We start from the raw sequence: 19,925 nt of genomic DNA on the forward strand, positions 1-19,925 counted from the left end.
CAGTATATCAGGGGTAAGAGACGGCACATAATAAACAAAGTGCATCTTCCTGGAGCAGAATTACTCAACAGTAAGAGCAGTTTGAAAAATTAATTTAAATTAAAACAGACTAACACAGAGGAGAATAAAGCAAACCCACAGATTTGATAAAGATAGAGCAGAAAATTTTTTTTGAATGGTCACTCCAAGTTACAAACCCACATGCCATTATTTTATATATTCTCTGTTAAAGTTACTCTGGTAGAAAAATTCAGGAGGTACTGTGCTATAGCATAAAAAAAAATTTTGTTATTTTACATAAATGCATTCACATGGCATACTATTCCACTGTAAGATGTACCATAATTTAATTACTTAGCCTGCTACTGATGAACACCTGAGCTGTTTCTAATCTTTTGCTATTTTTACAAACAATGCTGAAATAAATGGCCATATATACATGTTATTTCACTCATGGGCAAGGAAAGCTGTAGATTTCCAGAGGTAAAACTGATGCGTTAAAGGATAAAAGTAATTTTAATTTTGATGGATACTCCCAAGTTGCCCTCCATGGCAACTGTACCTTTTCATACTCCCAAGAGTAATCCATAAGTAGCTGCTGCCCTACAGACCTTCCAGGGTAACCAGCATGATAGGTGAAAAATGTTAGCTCTGGATAGTTGTAATTTGCATTTCTCATACTATAAATAACGTTGAACATCTTTTTTTATATGGTTATGGGTCATCCATATTTCCTTCTCTGTCACCTTTTCTGTCTATTCTTGTCTATATCATTTGCCCGTTTTTCTATTAAGCTATCAGACTTTATCTTTGATTTTGCTTATTTTTTTTTACCTTTCACAAAATTTTCATTTTTTTAAAATAGATTTTATTTATTAGAGCAGTTTCAGGTTCACAGAAAATTTGAGTGAGAAGTATAGAGAGTTCCCACATACCTCCCTCCCTTGCCCTCTTGCCTCCCAAACGCAGCCTCCCCACTCATCAACATCTTGTACAGCGCAGTGGTATATTTGTTACAATCAATGAATCAACACTGACACATCATTATCAACCAATGTCCATCGCTTCCACTAGGATTCACTCTGTGTTGTACATTCTATGGGTTTTGACAAATGTATAATCCACCGTTTTAGTATCATTCAGAAGCTTCCCTGCCCTAAAAACTCTCTTGTGCTCCACCTATTCATCCCTCACTTCCTCTGTCCCTCCTCTTCCCTCCCTCCCTGGTAACCACTGATCTTTTTTACTGTCTCCATAGTTTTGCCTTTTCCCCGAACATCATTTAGTTATAATCATACAACATGTAGCCTTTTCAGATTCGTTTATTTCACTTAGCAATAGGCATTTAAGGTTCCTCAACGTCTTTCTGTGACTTGATAGCTCATTTCTTTTTAGCACTGAAAAAATATTCCAATGTATCAGTGTACCATTTTTATTTTTTTACAGTCAAATTTCTCACTTTAAAAAAACTGGTTTCTGAATTTTGATTAGTTAGAAAAGGCTTTCTGCATGCTACAGTTATGAAGACATTCATCAATAGTTTTCTTCTAGCAAATGCATTTATGGCTTATTCTTTTTTTTTTTTTTTTTTTTGCGGTACGCAGGCCTCTCACTGTCGTGGCCTCTCCCGTTGCGGAGCACAGGCTCCGGACACGCAGGCTCAGTGGCCATGGCTCACAGGCCCAGCCGCTCCGCGGCATGTGGGATCTTCCCAGACCGGGGCACAAACCCGTGTCCCCTGCATCAGCAGGCAGACTCTCAACCACTGCGCCACCAGGGAAACCCTACTTTTTTTTTTAAAACTAAACTTCAGAATAGTTTTTGAAGAAAAACCATTTTTTTTAGTTTAGTTTTTAGAAGAAAAAAGAACGTTAGTGTTTTTTATTGAACCTGTACCCAAATTAGTAAATTAATTTACGGAGAACTGACACAATGCTGAATCTTCCTATCAAGAACTTGGTGTCTTTTGATTTAAGCCTTCTTTTTTATCTTTCAGTATCGTTTGAAATTTTTTTGATATATTGGGTTTGCTTACTCCTAAGTATTTTCTTTTGGTTTGTTTGTAAATGTGGCTTTTTTCCCTTCCATTATAATGTCTATGTTCTTATTGTTATACGAAGGCTAATGATTTCTTTACATTCATTTTTAATTCTGCTATCTTATTGAATTCTCTTCTTGAAGTAGTGCTTCAGTAGATTCTGTTGGGTTTTCCACATATACACTCATACCATGTGCCAACAGTGACAGTTATTTCCTCATTTCAAATTGTCATTCCTCTGATATCTTTCTCTTGTGTGAGCTAGCCAGTACTAATAGTACCATATTCAAGAGTAGTGATAACAGCGGTATTTTTGTCTTGTTTTGTTCTTCAGTGAGAAAGCCTATTGTATCACCACTGAGCATGGTTTTGGAATTTGAGATATACATACATATATTTTTGTGTGTATATATACATATATATACACGTTTATATCTGTACTATATATATATATATACAAATATATATATGGAAATAGCCAATGATTACTGTTTTACTGAATGCTATTCATAAAGACTGGGTGTTGAATTTTGTCAAATGTTTTTTCATTAGGTAATTGGAGATGATCATATGATTTTTCTCCCTAGGTCTACCAATAAAACAAATTACACTAACAGATTTCCTAATATTGAACCATCTTTTCATATGCTGAATAAACTTCTCTTGACCATGATGTATTGTTCTACTACTGTGCTGCTAGATTTTGTTTGTTTAAAAGTTTCACTCCTAGAGCCTTAAGTGAGATTCAATCGATAGTTTTCTCCTTTTGTACAGTCTTTGTCAGGTTTTGGTATCAATGTTATACTTGCTTCATAACAAATGTGGGAGTTTTTCTATGTTCTGGAACACTTTCAAAAACAGCATTGGAATTACTGGGTCTTTAAAGATTTAACAGAATTCTCCTGTGAAACATCTGGGTCTGGTGCTTTTTGGGGGAAAGTACTCCTTTGGTAATTTTCTCTATTTCTTCTATGGATATTGATCTATTTGAAATTTTAAAAAATTAATTAATTAATTAATTAGGCTGCATTGGGTCTTCGTTGCTGTGCGCAGGCTTTCTCTAGTTGTGGCGAGTGGGGGGTACTCTTCATTGTGGTGCGCAAGCTTCTCACTGCAGTGGCTTCTCTTGTTGCAGAGAACGGGCTCTAGGCATGCAGGCTTCAGTAGCTGTGGCATGCAGGCTCAGTAGTTGTGACACACAGGCTTAGCTGCTCTGTGGCATGTGGGATCTTCCCGGACCAGGGCTCAAACCCGTGTCCCCTGCATTGGCAGGTGGATTCTTAAACTCTACGCCACCAGGGAAGTCCTGAATTCTCTTTATTCAAGGTCATTTTTTGTAAATTACATTTTCCTATGATATTCCTTTATTTTTTTTACAATTTTCTAATTTCTTTGTTTAGACTCAAACATAGACTCATGATTCTTTTATTCAATGTTATTATTTTTTAATATTTATTTATTTATTTGGCTGTGCTGGGTCTTAGTTGCAGCATGTGGGATCTTTGTTGCAGCATGGGGGATCTGTAGTTGCGGCACGCAGAATCTTTTTTTAGTTGTGGCATGTGGGATCTAGTTCCCTGACCAGGGATGAAACCCGGGCCCCCTGCAATGGGAGCTCAGAGTCTTAACCACTGGACCACCAGAGAAGTTCCCCATAATTCTTTTAATTTGTGCTGTGTATGGTGATTAGTCCTTATTTATTAAGAATATTTGTGTTTTGTTTTCCCCTACCCTCCTTTTAAAAATTAACTTAGCTACTGACTTGCTTACTGAGTATTTACAAACAGCCAAATTTTGGATTTACTTATTCTACTTTTCTTGTTTTTGAATTCATTAATTTCTGCATTTATTTTTATTAATTCCTTCCTTGTACCTTCTTTTGGTTTACTTTGTTCTTTTTCTAACTTTTTAGTTAAATGCTTCACTTACCCATTTTTATTATTTCTTTAGGCTTTGAATTTTCTCTGCACACTGCTTTAACTGGATCCTATACATTACTAGTGTTTTCATCATTATGATCACCCATTTTACAATTTCCATTTGTATTCTCCATTGATACAACAGTTTGAATTTAATATCCAAGTGGAGGGGCCTTTATTTTTACTGCATTGTGATTTTTCTGTACTATTTCTTCTTTATGAAATTTATGTAAGTTTTCTTTGGGGCCTATGCAAGTTTTTGTGAATGTTCCAGAAGACCTAAAAAGAAGGGGTGCTCTGTTTTCAGAGTTCAATATATGTTAATCAAGTCTATCCTACTGACTTAATTGTTTAAGTCTTCTATATCCTTATTATTATTTTTTTCCCCACTTGATCTGTCCTGGATCAAGAACAGCAAATTAAAAGTATCCTGCTACTAGTGCATTTGTGCCTATTTCTCCTGGTATCTCCTAAAACTTGCTTTATGAAAGTTACTTTGTTATTCAGTACATAGTTACATATTTACATATTGAATACATAGGTAGACAGATATTCACAATGCTAAATGTTCACTGTCAAATACATATTTTAGCTTTACAGGATATTTTTCATCTTAAATAATGCCTTTGGGCCTGAATTTCACTTTGTCTCATATTGAGATCAATAGCCTAGCTTTCTTTTTATTTGCCTTTATGTGTGCTCTTTGGCCTTTTCAACTTCTGAACCATTTTGTTTTCCCTGGCTATCTTGAATACAGTGAAAAAAAAATCAGGTTTTGCTTAGTGATCCAATTTGAAAAAATTTTAATAGATTAGCTAATAAATGTATTTAAAACTTACTGATATGACAGAAATGGTTACTCTCATTTCTATCATAGTCTGCTATGTTTGGTTTTATAATGTTAAAAAATGTCTTTCACTGTTATCTATTTTTGTGTGTGTATTTTTAATTTTTTTGATAATTAGAGTGATTTGTATTTTTGTTCTAATATATGTTTCTGGTTCCATCTTTGTTACTATAATTTTAAATAATTTCACTTAGTACTATTAATCCTCTATTTCTTTACACAGTTAACTACTATGAGCACTAACAAAATTAGCTTATATAATCTTACTGCCTCTCTTGCATCACACAGTTATAATCACAGTATTATCTTTCTCAGTGTTTACCTTTGTACTGCTAAATATGCTTATACTTCTACTAACTGATTTGTCAGCTTTAAATGATGTTCTTTGACTCCTAGCCATTATAGATTAGGCAATCCACAAACTTATTCTACATCCAATTTTCTTCTTACTTCCCAGTTCTCTTAATTTTTTACTTTTACGACCAATTCCTACATCATCAGATATTTAACATGTACATTTTATTCTTTCTTCCTTATTCCTACTTTTGTTTTAGCCTCAGGTCTATTGTAGTTAAATATACTCAATGTTCTCCAACAGTACTCTTGCCAGTTTTCTTACTCATCTCTGGAGGATGGAGTTCATCCTCTAACAGTTTCCTTAAGAGGGTCTTAGACTAAAAACATGCCCTGAGTCTTACATGTCCAAATTGTTTATACTTGATGAACATTTTACAGATAATAAAATGAAGGCACAGAAAGATTAAATAATTTGAACACACTAGCAAGGGGCAGAGCCAAGATTTGAACTCAGAAGTTTAGCTCCAGAGTCCAAGCTCTTACTTGTTATTACAACAAGCTCAAGTATTCAATTTTAATCATAGAAGAAATATTAACATTTAGGAGAAATGATGAATGGCAAAGAAACTACAATGCATGATGAAATTAAGGGAAGAAGACATGTATTTTAGAAACAGCCTAGTTTAGGCAAAAGTGGATAGAAGGTTGAACTACATAGCTTAGAGGCAGGGCCTCTGGAGTTAATCCTCAACTTGAATACTGGGTCTGTTACTTTTGACACCGTCGACACATCATTTGACCTCTCTGAGCCCCAATTCCTACTTACCTTTGTAAGATGGGGTTAAGAATGATTACCTTAGGGGATATTGTGAGGTTGAAATGAGATAATGTATTTTACAGAGGTCCAAACACAAATTAAAATGTGGTTTTTTTTGTTTTGTTTTGTTTTTTGCGGTACGCGGGCCTCTCACTGTTGTGGCCTCTGCCGTTGCAGAGCACAGGCTCCGGACGCGCAGGCTCAGCAGCCATGGCTCACAGGCCCAGCCGCTCCGCGGCATGTGGGATCTTCCCGGACCGGGGCACGAACCTGTGTGCCCTGCATCGGCAGGCGGACTCTCAACCACTGCGCCACCAGGGAAGCCCTAAAATGTGTTTTAATATGCTAACTACTTTAAAGATTATTACTATCATGAGATTAATCAAGGAAACTGCACATCTAGTTTCCTAAGATTATTGTGAAGAAAAAACGGAAAAAAAAATCCCAATTTTCTAAGAAGTGAAAAAGAGGCCTATTTTCTTTATATGAAATGCCCTCTTTCTTCTCAGCCAATTGTCTTTAACAATAAGTTCAAATCCCAGGTCCTTCATGAAATCTGCCCTACTGGTCCAATCCACACTGATCTAAATAGTCTCTTAACTCTTAACATTAGTCTGTACCACACTTCAAGCATCTTACAATAAAGTGTCTTATTTATCTTAATAAAACTTTTTAACATTCTATTAGTACATATTTTCCCATCGCCTGTTTTACCAGCTGTTTTATATGTCATCTTGTCTCACCAAATCAACAAATACTGTCATTTTTTCAATCAAGTGTTACAGCTTTTACCCTTTTCGGACTCAAAATTGCTTAGCACAGACTGAGATACACAGTTTTGCTTGATTGATTTTGAATGTCTGTATTTATGGGAATACAAAAAGACTGATAAGCTAGAAAGACCAATTTCAAGTAAAATATTTAATTTTTAAATTCTTCACTGTTTAAAACTTAACTTATTTAAAAAATAGAGGAAAGTACTAAAGTGCCTTTAGAATAATTTCTAAAAGTGAAAACAAAATAGCTACATATATATAAAGTTTTTTAAAAACCAAATTGAATATAATTACAGTATCTTTAGGAGTAAAGATACAACAAGGGCTACTGAATTCATGAACACTTAGTTAATGTGTAACATTTACTGAGAGAGAGAGAGAGAGACAAATTCACAAGAACATAAAATGGTTAAGTAGGAATTCAAAGCATTTATAAAGTCTATTTCTTGGCCTTAGTACTCAATGTTCCACCAGAAGCAGTTCCACTTATGAACCTGTACTGAACATAAGGCTTAAATACCATTGTTTAAAAAAACATCAAATCACTCTACTACAAATAGCCTAGAACTACATTAAGCGGTCTGAATCTAATTAGACAAGAATACCATAAACTACATATTCTCAAAACTATTAAGAATACTATGGAAATACAGCTTCATCTAGATACATGTGTATTTCCTCTTAAAAATGACCACTTAGTTGTAACTAGTTTTCTTGAAAATATGAAGAAAGAAGTCTTAGATTAAAACGTGTATTTCCCAAGTGAGACTTGCTTTGAAAACTTTGTGTAATTTTTTTCAATACTGTATGTGATTAGAATTCATGCTATGTAGATTTGTTTCATTCAAGACTATTTTACACAGAACATAGTTGTGAAAATATTTAAAGAAAATTGTGAGGACAATGGTTTGTTTACATATACCCCCTATAAGACAACATCTATAGCACAGCAGTTAAAAGTATGGAGACTGGAGCCGACATCCTTGGTTTAAATCCCAGCTTCACCATGTCCTAGCTCTGACTTTAAGCATGTAACTTTATCTATGTGTGTCATGGCTAACCATTTGGTAAAATAACTGTAATAAAAGTACACCATAGGTTTGTTGTGAGAATTCACAGAGAACAGTCCCTGGCACCTGGTCAATCAATGCTTGTAAATGGCAGCTAATACAAAAGTCACAATTTAAAATGTTTACCCCAGTGAATCTTCAAAAGAATACATCTACTGAAGAAAATATATGATCCAGAAAACTTTTATTTATTCATCCAGTTTGTCTCCACAGCAATTGTGTGCAGTTAAGTGAAAACTTTTTTTCTTTCTGCATTTTCTAAACGCTAATTTTGTGAAGCAACACTAAAACCCAACAGTACTATTCTCTAAAAAACCACCAACCTTACAAAGCTACATATAGAGCTGACCTACACCAGAAAGTAAAAAGTGCAAGAGGTAACAGAACTGGAAACTCTGACTCCCAAACCAGGAATACAATCCCTAGCTGCCACTGTCTTTAGTAAAAATCCATCTTGTGTGGGCAAAATACCTCATTATGGATGGGCACATTTGTTCTAGAGAATTTGTTTAATGTTATTGATGTTCTAGGCTCATCTCACTCAACAAAAACCAAATCAAAGAAGCAACTGTGCATTGGTGAACTAAATGGAGTCACACTTATCTGCAGTCTTAATAAACAAAACTGAACTAAATGGTGTCACGCTTATCTGCAGTCTTAATAAACAAAACTTTCTGAGCTGAAATTAACTTATTTAAGAATGACAACACTTCTAAAGACAATTGAAAAATCAATTTAATAATATCAACTTACAAGAATCTTTAATTTGGGATTTGTAAACCTCATGAAAATATACAGAAAATCCTATCCGTGTGTATATGTGCATTTGTTTAGGAAGATGATCCAATGGTTTCATCAGATCCTTAAAAGAGTGGAATCCCAAAAGGTTGAGAATCATTGCTCTTTACAGTCTACAAAAATTTCTTTCTGTTCTTATGCTATTAGTTTCAGAAAAGAACTTGCTTATATACAATTAAGGAATATAATTGTAAATCCACTCAAAATCTCACATTTCCTAAGTAAACTTAGATGTGTGTAACAGAAATTCACAACAACAAAACAGTTCAACTTATCCAAAAGTTCTTAGAGTCTACGAAACTTTCCCAGAGCTGTAATTAAGGGACAATGAGAAACCAGGAGCACAGAAGAACCACTAAGAAAAGGTAAGTAAACTTTAGCCAACTCTAGAACAATCGTTATGTTCAGAAAACTTAAGACAGCATGAAACAAGGACGAGGCTCATAATTATTGATTAAATAGAGTTACAGTTGCCCACAAAGAGAATCAAATTTCAGTTTTCTGTGGTTAGAAAGACAGTTTAGGAGGAAGGATTTGTCACCATCAATGCAACTTCAGAATGACCTAGGTAAAATTAGTTCCTTGCGCTCACGGAAAAGTTTATAATGCTCGTAAGCCCAGGCAATATTTTGATTTATTTTACACCTACCCCGTAATTTAACCTCGTATAACAGTAACTTATTAGCAAAAACATACGACACTCAATGATACTTCCTTCGAGGTATAGGCTGCGACCGGCGACTACTGCCCTTAAAATAATCCAATCCTGGTTAAATGACAACAGCCTATAGTTAAAACCTACGAACCTTTAAATCTGGCAACAGTTCAAATAGCAACAAAAAATCCCAATCAAACTAAAGTCAACCAAAGTAATCCTGAGGTTTGTTTCCTTCCCTCGCCCTTGGGGACCGCACCTCTTTGGGCACAAGGATCTCAAGGTCTCCTAACCTCAGACGCCAGCTACGGGCGCCGGCAGGACACCCTGTCGCAAGTCTCAGGGGCGCCTCTGCTCAGCAGTGGAAACGTCGGCGGATGCGGACCGGGCGATCTCCAAAGCAGCCGTGACGCCAGGCGTTGACCCGCCGGGCCCGAAACGAAGACCCGGGCGCGCCTCCACCAGAGGCCGGGCCGCAGGCTGGCGGCGACCAGCGGAGACCGAGGCCGGGATACCAGCGTTGGCCCAGGCTCTCCCTGAAGGGCCAGGGCCCTCAAAGAGGAAAGAAGGGGACAGGCGGACACACCTGGCGGGGACCCCCGGCGACCAGTTCCTACAGTAACGCCGCGCTCGTCGGACTCTCCCAGCATTCGCCGCCGCCCCTCCTCCTGCCCAGGGCCACCTCCACGTTCCGCTCCAACGTGGCAGTCGCAACCCCGCCCAGCCGGCTGTCCGACGCTTCCGGGAGCGACGCCTTGCCCCGCCCGCCCCGGCGCGCGGCCGGCCACGGCACTTCCGGGAGCGATGGTGGAGGAGGGGACTCGCTCCCGCGCCGCGCGCGCCCCCGTGAGGTTAAGGATCGGTTCTCGGAGGTGGCGTGCGGTGGCGACCAGGACGACGCGAAGAAAAATCCTGCTGGGCGTAGCTGCCTAGCGGAAGAAGGGCCCCGGCCCGCAGGAACGCCACGTAGCACTGGTCCTGTGAAACGTCAGCAGCCCCCGCGACACTGCCAACGCGACCAGCCACCGAAAATCGGGCTGCAAGGGCCTTATTGCAACAACTGTAACTGTGACTGGGCTCTTAAAATTGCTTACTTGGTTCTACGGCATTGCTTACTGAGACTTCTTTAAAACCAAACGGATCTATTTATACCCAAAGGCTGTTGTGGACGTACTTGATTTGTTACTCTAAAGAGGCATACTGGGGTAAATAAGGTATTCCAGTTAGTATCCTGCGGTACTATTTGAGATCTGTTAGCATTTGCCTTCAGTCACTGTAACTATTACTAGTTTCACCAGAGCCTGGCATCTAATAGTGCGTTGCCTGGATGTTGTTTCTAGTTTACGGAGGAATTATTTCACAGCGAACAAATAAAGCCAGAGGAAAATCACTTGCTAAAGTACAGAACCTGTATAGTTCTCTTCCCATTACACCAGTCAAGGGCCTTTTCTAAACACCTTCACTGGAAGTAGTATCTCTTTTTTGCACACACAAAGCAAAATATAGCAAACACTCTTATTTAAGACAGTAGGCACATTTGTACTCACTGTACTCCTTCCAACACCCTTTTAGCGTTTTATACTTCTGGTTCCGTTTAAAAAGCAAATTTATTTATGTAGGGCTGAAGTAGACCTGCTCAAGAGTCTTAGGATAGAGTTGCTAATTTCTAGAATTCTAAAAAGCCTTCCATTTTTACTTACTGCTGCAAGGACTAGTTTACCTAAAAAGGTGTCAGTAAAAATCCCTGACTTAAAAGTGGGACCATCATTTGAGTCAAGTGAAAAGAAACATTGAATTTCCTACTGCCCCATTCCCCAAAGATCCCCCACCCTACTACCTGTAAGTGTGCAATGGTATGGAAAAGTATTCATAAGAACAACTTTCTCAAAACTCAATGATGCAAGCAGTGGTTACATTCTTTGGTATACAATCGTACAGTTCAATTACATGTCCCTATTGCATAAATCAAACTGCAAACCTCTCCACCCCGGAACCCCCTTTTTGTAGACCCTTGTGAGCTAAGAATGGCAAAAGAAAAGTTTCATGAGAAAATTACATGAAATTCAAATTTTTGTATCCACAAAGTTTTATTAGAACAGAGCCATGCTAAATGGTTTGTTATTGTCTATGGCTGTTTTTGGTGCTACAAGGGCAAACGAGTATTTGCTAGAGACTATATGGCCCGCAATGCCTAAAATATTTACTATATGGCCCTTTACAGTAAAGTTTGCCAACCCCTATTCTATTAGACAGGATTTTACCTACAAATGGATTAATGCTCAAAGTCCAAATGAGACATTTAGTATTATAAATTTTTATTTCAAAGACTTGATGTAGTAGCATACAAAGACAATGTGAAAAATGTCAATTATAATATATATGGTTATAAGGCTAAAATATAGTGGTTTCTCAAATTGATGTATTTATATCTGGTTGAATACAAAGACTCCTTAGCTTGTTTTAAATGCAGGCGGTTCTGGCTTTGACTATGCAAGCTGAAACTCTGCAAAGTCTTAATCTATGGGATTAACAATCTATGATTATTCTGTAACCTTAAAATTTGCCAAAACATTAAAAACCCTCTGGTGTTGGTTATAAATGTAATATAGTAAAATTAATATTTAAAACACTAGAAACATTGGGAATTCCCTGGCGGTCCAGTGGTTAGGACTTGGCGCTTTCACTGCTGGAGCTCGGATCGAATCCTTGGTAGGGGAACTGAGGTCCAACAAGCCACGCAGCGCAGCCAAAAAACAAAAAAACCCAAAAACCCCAAAACTGAACAACGCCCCCCAAACAAACAAAACCCCAAAACAAACCACTAGAAACACTGAAAATTATAATGTTTTATTTCTTTATAAAAAATGTATCAAGTAGTTTGAAAAGTGCTTGCTTTCTTCACATTATATGACTTATAACATAGAGTGTGCATCTTATCTCTGCCTTGGCAAACTGTCATACTCCTTACTAAGTTTGAATCAGCTTCCAAAATTTTATCCTTTGTGCCGTCAATGTCATGAAACATCTCTGAAAGTTCCTTCAATGTGAAGTTTTTCAACAGCATGACTTCTGAGACACGTTCATCCTTTACAACTGCTTTACTCACGTAAAACTTTATATTTGCCTTCACTAATTTCTGCCTCCTGCGTATCTAGAACTATTTCTTGAATGGCACCAGTGTCAACATTCCCAGGATCATCTTTATCTTCTAACTCCATTTACATCCCATCCAAATCCTGCAGTTTTTTGCATAGTACAGTCTCTCACTACTGTGCAAAGCAAGGACTGCCTGTAATTCTTGGAATCTTGAGTGCAAATTTCACAGTAGCATCCTTATCTGAGCTTGTAGCTTCACCAGGTAGCTTAATATTAATCAATTCATGTTGACTTCTGAAACAATGAAACCAGCCTTCACTGGCAGTAAATAGATGTCCTTGTAATTACCATTTTCCTTCAATGCAGCAACTAACTTCAATGCCAAACTGACTGGGATTTGTTTTTGATTACAGTCCTCGATCCAAAGAAGTAAATGCTCCATTTAACCATCAGCGGCTTTCTGTTCCTAGTACAATTTAAACGAAAAGATGTTGAAGCAACTTTACATTGTTTTTGTATTCATCAGACTTTTAAAATGTGGCTTGTACTGTAGCTTCATGTAGGCCTAGGTCTCATCCTATCTTTGCTTTGCTGTGGCCATTTTCAAATCTAACCACATCTAATTTCACTTCCAGTATTATCACTTTTCATTTCTTTGCTATTCTGTCATATTTGTTGACCAATTCCGTCTTCTGATTTTCTATTTTTGCAAAATCTCACATGGGTTTATCCCTAGGAGACAAGGAGGCAACACAACTATATGCTTTACTATCTGTGTGTAACTAATAGATGTTCAGTGGCCAATCACCAAGACTTTGAAAGAAGTGTGTAACTGTTACTGTTCATGATGCACATCTTTGCATAATGAGTTTGCAATAAAGAGCCAGTAGCAAAGTTTATGCAATAATTCAGTTAATACTGTGACAACTAAAAGTTCAGCTGTGTTGTTGTGGGACAGCTGTTGTTTAACTACATTGTGAAAACTGATATTCACGCATGGTGAAATGGTGCAAAGTAAGGACTACCTGTATCTAAAAAGAAAATCTTGTATTGGTAGCTAACAAAACAGTCAACTTTTAACCCAATTTAGTTAACTACTAGCCAAGCCAAATCCTAGATCAAATAAAAACTTCAGTTTTTCTCAAAAGAATGTTAATTCCAAGACTCTGAATTACTCATTGGAGCTAGAAGAATGTTTGGAAGTAATATAATATAGAATTCTTCAAATAAGGATTTGCAGACAGTCCAAAGACATCCTTTTGTGAATTTAGCCCCCCTTCCCTCATTTCAATAATCTTTAGGTCTGCAAAAGAGTAAAGTTCTGGACAACCATACTGCTGTCCAGATTGTAAAACTTTACAATCATCACAAGGTACAAGGCACAAAATTTACTGGATAGCAGCCAGTACTATGTTTACTTCTGCAAAACAGTAGCATCCACCTCGTTAATGTTTAAATTTTGTTTTCGAATGCATTTATTTTGTAAATCTTTTCATTAAGGGCAATAAACAAAGTTTATATCAACTTTAAGAAATAGAAAATTAACTTAAATCAACATTGAGTATTCACAAAAATTTTCCCGCTTTATATTCCTCCAATTTGAAAAACACGCCAAGATTACACGCCTGATTAATGACAGATTAATCTGGTATTAGATTTGAGATTCTTAGCTTCTGACCACTGGCCTATCTGTTATTCTTGAAGAAAGCTAAAGTTATAGGATGGTCATCCACTGGCACACCAAACAATTATGTACAGAATATCCAATAATTCAGCAAATTTAAATCCCAGAACATATGATCTCTAATTCAGGGCCTGAAAGAATTGTATTATTTTTAAGAAAAGATGACTGTCAAGGTTAAAAGTCCTACCCCCCACCCACCCAACTGCCTATGCTGTATTAAATCTATTGATTTGGAAAATTATATTATTTTTGAAATAGTATTTGTTATCTTTGAAAGCTGAAAAAATAAGGAAAAATTTTAATTGAATATGATATCCACATTATGCTCAATATATAATGAATACAATATCCAATTTTTTGCTCAGATTTGATTTTTTGTCTCCTTTTGTCAAAACTGAAAAGTTTATAAACCTCTTACCTTATATAAATCTTCGAATTCCTGATAAATCGGACAAATGGTGTTCTCTAAGAAAAACACCCTTCAATTTTATTCCTAAAATGAAAAACATTTACAGGCAAGTCAATGTACAAAAACCACATTTTATCTATAAGCCTCATGATTTTTTTTCATTATGTCCTCATCCACATACATTAATCACAACAAATCATGATGTGAACAGCAGTGGAAAAGTTTAATCATTGGACATTTATACTTTCTTCTTATTTTCAACTTAAGCTCTAGCCTTAAAGTTTTTATTGCTTAGCTCCTTTAAAAAAATACGTAATAAATGCACATTTCTATAGTTTTAAATTCTCTCACATAGAACAGATAAGACCTCCAATTTTACTATGATTGGAAAAAACCCATAACAAAGATAATTTCAAGCATATCATTTACTACTTTGCACAGGTTACCTTATGCTAACTTGGAGGTGTCGTCTTCTCAAGATCAAGCCTGATATGGGAAGGGTAACTATACCTTAATACATTCCCAAACTGGTTATGCCTTGCTTTATATGTAATGTTTTTGTTATCAGACAAGGTTTACAATGATCAGAAGCACTAAAGCTTTAAAGGAAAAGGGGGAAAGTCGTCTCTGTTAACAAAGAACTTTTAAGCAGTAATAATGGGAAAAGACTCAAAAGATTACAAATCTCAGGAACTAATTAGAATTCTGCCAATTTGGAACATTCTGACTTCTTGACAAGGTCTGTTTTGCTCATTAAGAGGGACAGAGCCCATGGTGGGGGAGAAAGTAGCAGAAAGAAAAGAAAGTATACTCACCCTATTGGATAAAAATCAAGCTTTTGGGGAAAAGGGCAAACTGCTCTAAGTCTGCTGCTGCATATTTGTATCTTTACTTCATCCTATGTCAAATATTTGTGTAACTGCCTATAAGTAACTGGACTACATTCCTTGAAAAACTCTAAACAGAAATGTCAACTCCTCCAAGTCAATCTGAACCCCAAGCAAAATAATAGAGGAAGGGGACACACAATTTCTATCTATAGTCTAGTGCCACCAGCTTCTCTAACCGCCTCCACCTAGGAGATATTGGGAGAGGGGAAATGGGTCCGAGAAAAACAATATTTAATGAAGGCAGAAGATTCTGACTATAAACTGAACTTTCTTTTCTTCTTTGGCTCCGGACGCGCAGGCTCAGAGGCCATGGCTCACAGGCCTAGCCGCTCTGCGGCACGTGGGATCTTCCCGGACCGGGGCATGAACCCGTGTCCCCTGCATCGGCAGGCGGACTCGCAACCACTGCACCACCAGGGAAGCCCTGAACTTTCTTATAAACTCCTTAGAAATTTTCCAAAATGAATGTAGCACCACTTAAGTAGTTTATATATACATAGGCAAGAAAGAAACCATGCACCATAGCAAAGAGAGCACTCATTTGGATCATATGCTCTCATACTTCATCTGACTTGAGGGTCAAAGATTAAATCTCTTGATTTAATAAACTGAAATAGTTTTTTTAAAAAAGTATTTAACTAAAGTGTGGCAGTCAACCTCCAAGATGGTCTCCAATGATCCTACACCTCTTGGCAGTCACACCTTTGTATAGTGCCCATCTATACCATACCAGGACCAACAGGATAGGGTCCTGTTGGTGTTTTGTCACTTTCAAGACTATTGAAAGACAACCTTCTATCTTGGCTTTTCTCTCTTGGACGAGTGTCCGAAAGCCAGCTATCATGCGGTAAAGACACTCAGGCAGCCCATGGAGAGGTTCACATAGTGAAGAAGAACTGAAGCCCTTAGCCAACAGCCATCAGGGAACACAGGCTTGCCAAATGAGACAGTTTGGAAGCTGCTGTCTCTCTTCTACCTCCTCTCCCCAATGTTCCGTAAGTGTTTGTTGTTTTAAACTGCCAAATATTGAGTAATTTGTTACACAGCAATAAACAACTAACACAGAAGGTCACAATCCATATCCAAAAACTAAAACGCACAACTTATAAATTAGCTGAAAAGGTCTAAAATTCTTGGGAAAGGATCAGGTTCAGAACTGTCTTTATATTTAATCACCAATAATTTCAAGACCCCAAGGCTTTCTGAAGCAGAAAAAACCCCAGAGAATTAAAAGGATGAAAAGCAAGAATATGTCAGTCACTAGAAATACATTTTATTATATCAAGATGACAAATAAATGGAAAACTAGCTAAAAATCTGACAAAAAGGTAGGTATTCAATAAGAATGATACCAATCCTAGAAGGCAAAAAGTCTATTTACTTTCATAGGGTTGTTGAGAGAAATAAGTGTTTAAAACAAAAACAAAAAACTGTGTGTATAATACACTTAGTACAATGTCTTACATGTAACCACTCAATAAGCATTAGCTGTTACTATTTTTTCCCCCAAGTAACCAATTAATGAGATTCTATACCATAAAACAGAAAATTAGATTTCACTCAAGGCTTTATAAATCCATTTTTCACTTGGACAATCCTCCCCTTCCAATTCACTGCTTTCGTTCCAGGAGTACTTAATACATTAAAAAAAGAAAGATATACTACCTCCCCTGCATATTTCTAGTAATTATCTTCCAAGACCCAGGAATCTTTTCCCAACATCTCCAAGAATACAATTCCTGAAAAGAGATATTTTATTTTAAATTATTTTCTGCACTGGTCAATGCTTTTGACAAATAACATCTTTAATACAGCTGACATATCCTCATTTACATATGCAGTAATCACAACAGTTCATTATGTGAACAGCAGTAAAAAGGTTTAATCATTGGATATGAAGTTATCAAAGGAAGCAAAGATGTAATCAAATGATTAAATCGAGAACTTCAATGTCACCAGTAAAACAATAAAAAATAGCAACAAAAAGCATGTAAAACTTATAAGCAAATGTAAAAATACATAAATACAACTCAAAATCAATGATTCCATTTATAAGGGACTGCATGCTTCCCTATCCAAAAGTACACTAAGAATACCAAGAGCAGCGACCCCTTGTGGCTTCTGTAAAGTAAGTGGGTTATTTTCATTTAGCAGGTCTACATTTAAGTAAATCAGTTCTGCAACATAGCAGTTTTCTGTAATTCATCTGTAATTAATAATTAGAAGAATATTGTCAGAATAATGTGCGAGCCATATTATCAGGAAACAATGCAGCAGAAACACATGTATCTATTTGCGCGCCAGGGACTGAAAACACAAATTCACCTCAGACATTGTCTTTGCACTCAAGGAGCATCCTCTAGCAAGTTTCTTACAAACTTTGAGTCCTTAAAAAAGGGCAACCACCACAATGATACCACTTCACACCCATGAGAATGTGGAGAAACTGGAACCCTCGCCCATGGCTCGTGGGAATGTAAAATGGCAGCCACTTTGGAAAAGGTCTGGCATTTCCTCAAAAAGTTAAACATGAGTTAGCATATGACCCAGCAATTCCACCCTTAGGCATATACTCAAGAGGAATGAAAACACATGCCCCGACACAAACTCGTACACTACTGTTGATGGCAGCATTATTTGTAACAGCCCCCGAAGGAAAACAACCTGAATGGACACATAAAATGTGGTATATATTCATATAATGGTATATTTTTTGGCAATAAAAAGAAATGAAGTACTGGTACTACAACATAAATAAACCTTAAAAATATTCCAAGTGAAAGAAGCCAGTCACAAAAGACTAATTTCTGATTCCATTTATATGAAATATCCAGAATAGGCAAATCTACACAGACGAAGATTAGTGGTTTCCAGGGACTGGGGGAGGGAAAATGTAAGCAGTGACTGCTAATGAAAAGGGAGTCTCTTTTTGGGGTGATGAAAATGTTCTAAAATTGATTGTGGTGATGGTGGCACAACTCATGATACACTAAGACCCATCGAATTGTGCACTTTAAATGGCTTAATTGTACGGCATATGCATTATATCTCAATAAAACTCTTGCCAAAAAAAATAAGGCAACCAATTTTTAATTGAAAACTTATTTATTTCTATTTACCCTTATTCAGGTTTTAATCGGTTGAGTGCTAAAAAAGCTTCTAATAGTCTAACCAGCTGACAGTGATTTAAATCCAGGTCCTACCCTTTGCACATCTTACAGCCAAGTTAAGTACATCCCCCAAGAACCAATTTCCCCCATTCATGTACTATCCTTAGACCTTGTGATTTTTAACAAAACTACATAAGCAAAAGCTATGTTAATTTCATTCAAATAAGATATAAGCATATTATAATGGAAAGCAATCGTGAATAAGTAATACCTTGAGATGAATCTTTTTGGCTAGAGTCCGGATAAAGTAAACAAAAAGGGAAAAAAAACAATCTTGCTTGTAAATGTCTGACTCATTCTTGCCAGCTGGAGATAGAAACAAAAAAGTTAGGAACATTTCTGTTTCCTAAAATAGGCCTCTACAGTTAAGCAGGAAAGATGCCACATAATATATACTAAGGACCTCTTCAAAGATACAAAATAAAAACTATGTCCTACCTTGGCCCCATTTTGTTTCCTCTATGAAAACTTAAATCTTATACTGTAAACATAAAGAGCTTAACGAAGACATCGTTCTAAGATCTTCTCACCCTGAAAGCTATCCAGGATGCCTCACACCCCAACCAAAACCATTTCATTGGCCCTCTCTCCTGCCCCTCCAAGCACTGCTATTGATGAGTCCAAACTAGACCGTGCGCTTACCCCCAAACCCTGAGGAACTTCTTACCTTATTCCCTTCTTAATTCCCCCATTGCGGCAAAGGATCTTGCAGGAAAGAGTCAGTTGAATTGAAAGTCGACTTATCTTGGTATTACATTCTCATTCAAGCTCCTCTGAGGTCACATACCTAACAGTCAACCATATCAATAGCCCCTACATTATCTCTGCATCAGAGAACTACAAAATAAAAGGCAAGGGGCTTCCCTGGTGGCACAGTGGTTAAGAATCCACCTGCCAATACAGGAGACATGGGTTTGAGCCCTGGTCCGGGAAGATCCCACATGCCCTGGAGCAGCTAAGCCCGTGCGCCACAGCTACTGAAGCCCACCAACCTAGAGCCCGCGCTCTGCAAGGAAGAGTAGCCCCCCACCCTCTGCAACTAGAGAAAGCCTGCGCGCAGCAACTAAGACCCAATGCAGCCAAAAATAAATAAATAAATTTATAAGAAAATAAAATGCAAGGAAATGACATGCCTCCCAGTAAATCATTTATTCGGGGTCCAATTTTGTCTTCAATATTTCTAAGGCGCTGCGTTTACCCCTCTCCCTCCTGTCCCTCCCGTCACATCCTCCCGTCACTTTCAGAGCTCGCACCTGGAGACCCATCGGCATGCCACTGGATTCGCCTCAACTTTGGTCCTGCCTCTCCCCTTCGCATTCTCTCGCTGGGACTCACAAGAAGCGCGATGGCACTGGATTTAACCAGAGAGCACGGACGAAAAGGAGCCCACGCCAGCTAAATCCAGTAACCACCCTCCAATAAGCGGGGAGGGGCGGCCCAATGCGCGTCTTAATGCCCC

General features: G+C 37.5%; 1 protein-coding gene and 1 long non-coding RNA gene across 20 annotated transcripts in view; both read right to left on the bottom strand.

Annotated features, from left to right (window-relative positions):
* Positions 1–9,904, bottom strand: part of SEC31A (SEC31 homolog A, COPII coat complex component) — a 64,424-nt gene extending 54,520 nt beyond the window's left edge. For 12 of the 18 annotated variants that reach the window (XM_082837633.1, XM_082837632.1, XM_082837630.1 and 9 more), the window contains exon 1: positions 9,804–9,904. Coding sequence is in view for 2 of the 18 variants with exons in the window: in XM_082837635.1 (XP_082693761.1) it covers positions 9,804–9,867 (64 nt within the window). In the remaining 16 variants the exon portion in view is untranslated. The other 6 variants (XM_082837635.1, XM_082837634.1, XM_082837639.1 and 3 more) reach the window with 4 other exon arrangements.
* Positions 9,905–11,802: 1,898 nt separating this feature from the next.
* On the bottom strand, positions 11,803–19,855 carry LOC309960920. Of its 2 annotated transcripts, none has more exons than XR_014326150.1 (5): positions 19,720–19,855; positions 18,678–19,253; positions 16,962–17,035; positions 14,416–14,490; positions 11,803–12,779 (listed from the first exon to the last, which is right to left on the bottom strand). It is a non-coding gene; the product is annotated as an uncharacterized lncRNA (long non-coding RNA). The 2 variants fall into 2 exon arrangements; XR_014326151.1 differs by having other exon boundaries at positions 11,803–13,045.
* Between the last annotated feature and the right edge of the window lie 70 nt (positions 19,856–19,925).

The sequence above is a fragment of the Leucopleurus acutus genome, assembly GCF_964270905.1.
Source record: "Leucopleurus acutus genome assembly, chromosome: 4".
Classification (NCBI taxonomy): domain Eukaryota; kingdom Metazoa; phylum Chordata; class Mammalia; order Artiodactyla; family Delphinidae; genus Leucopleurus; species Leucopleurus acutus.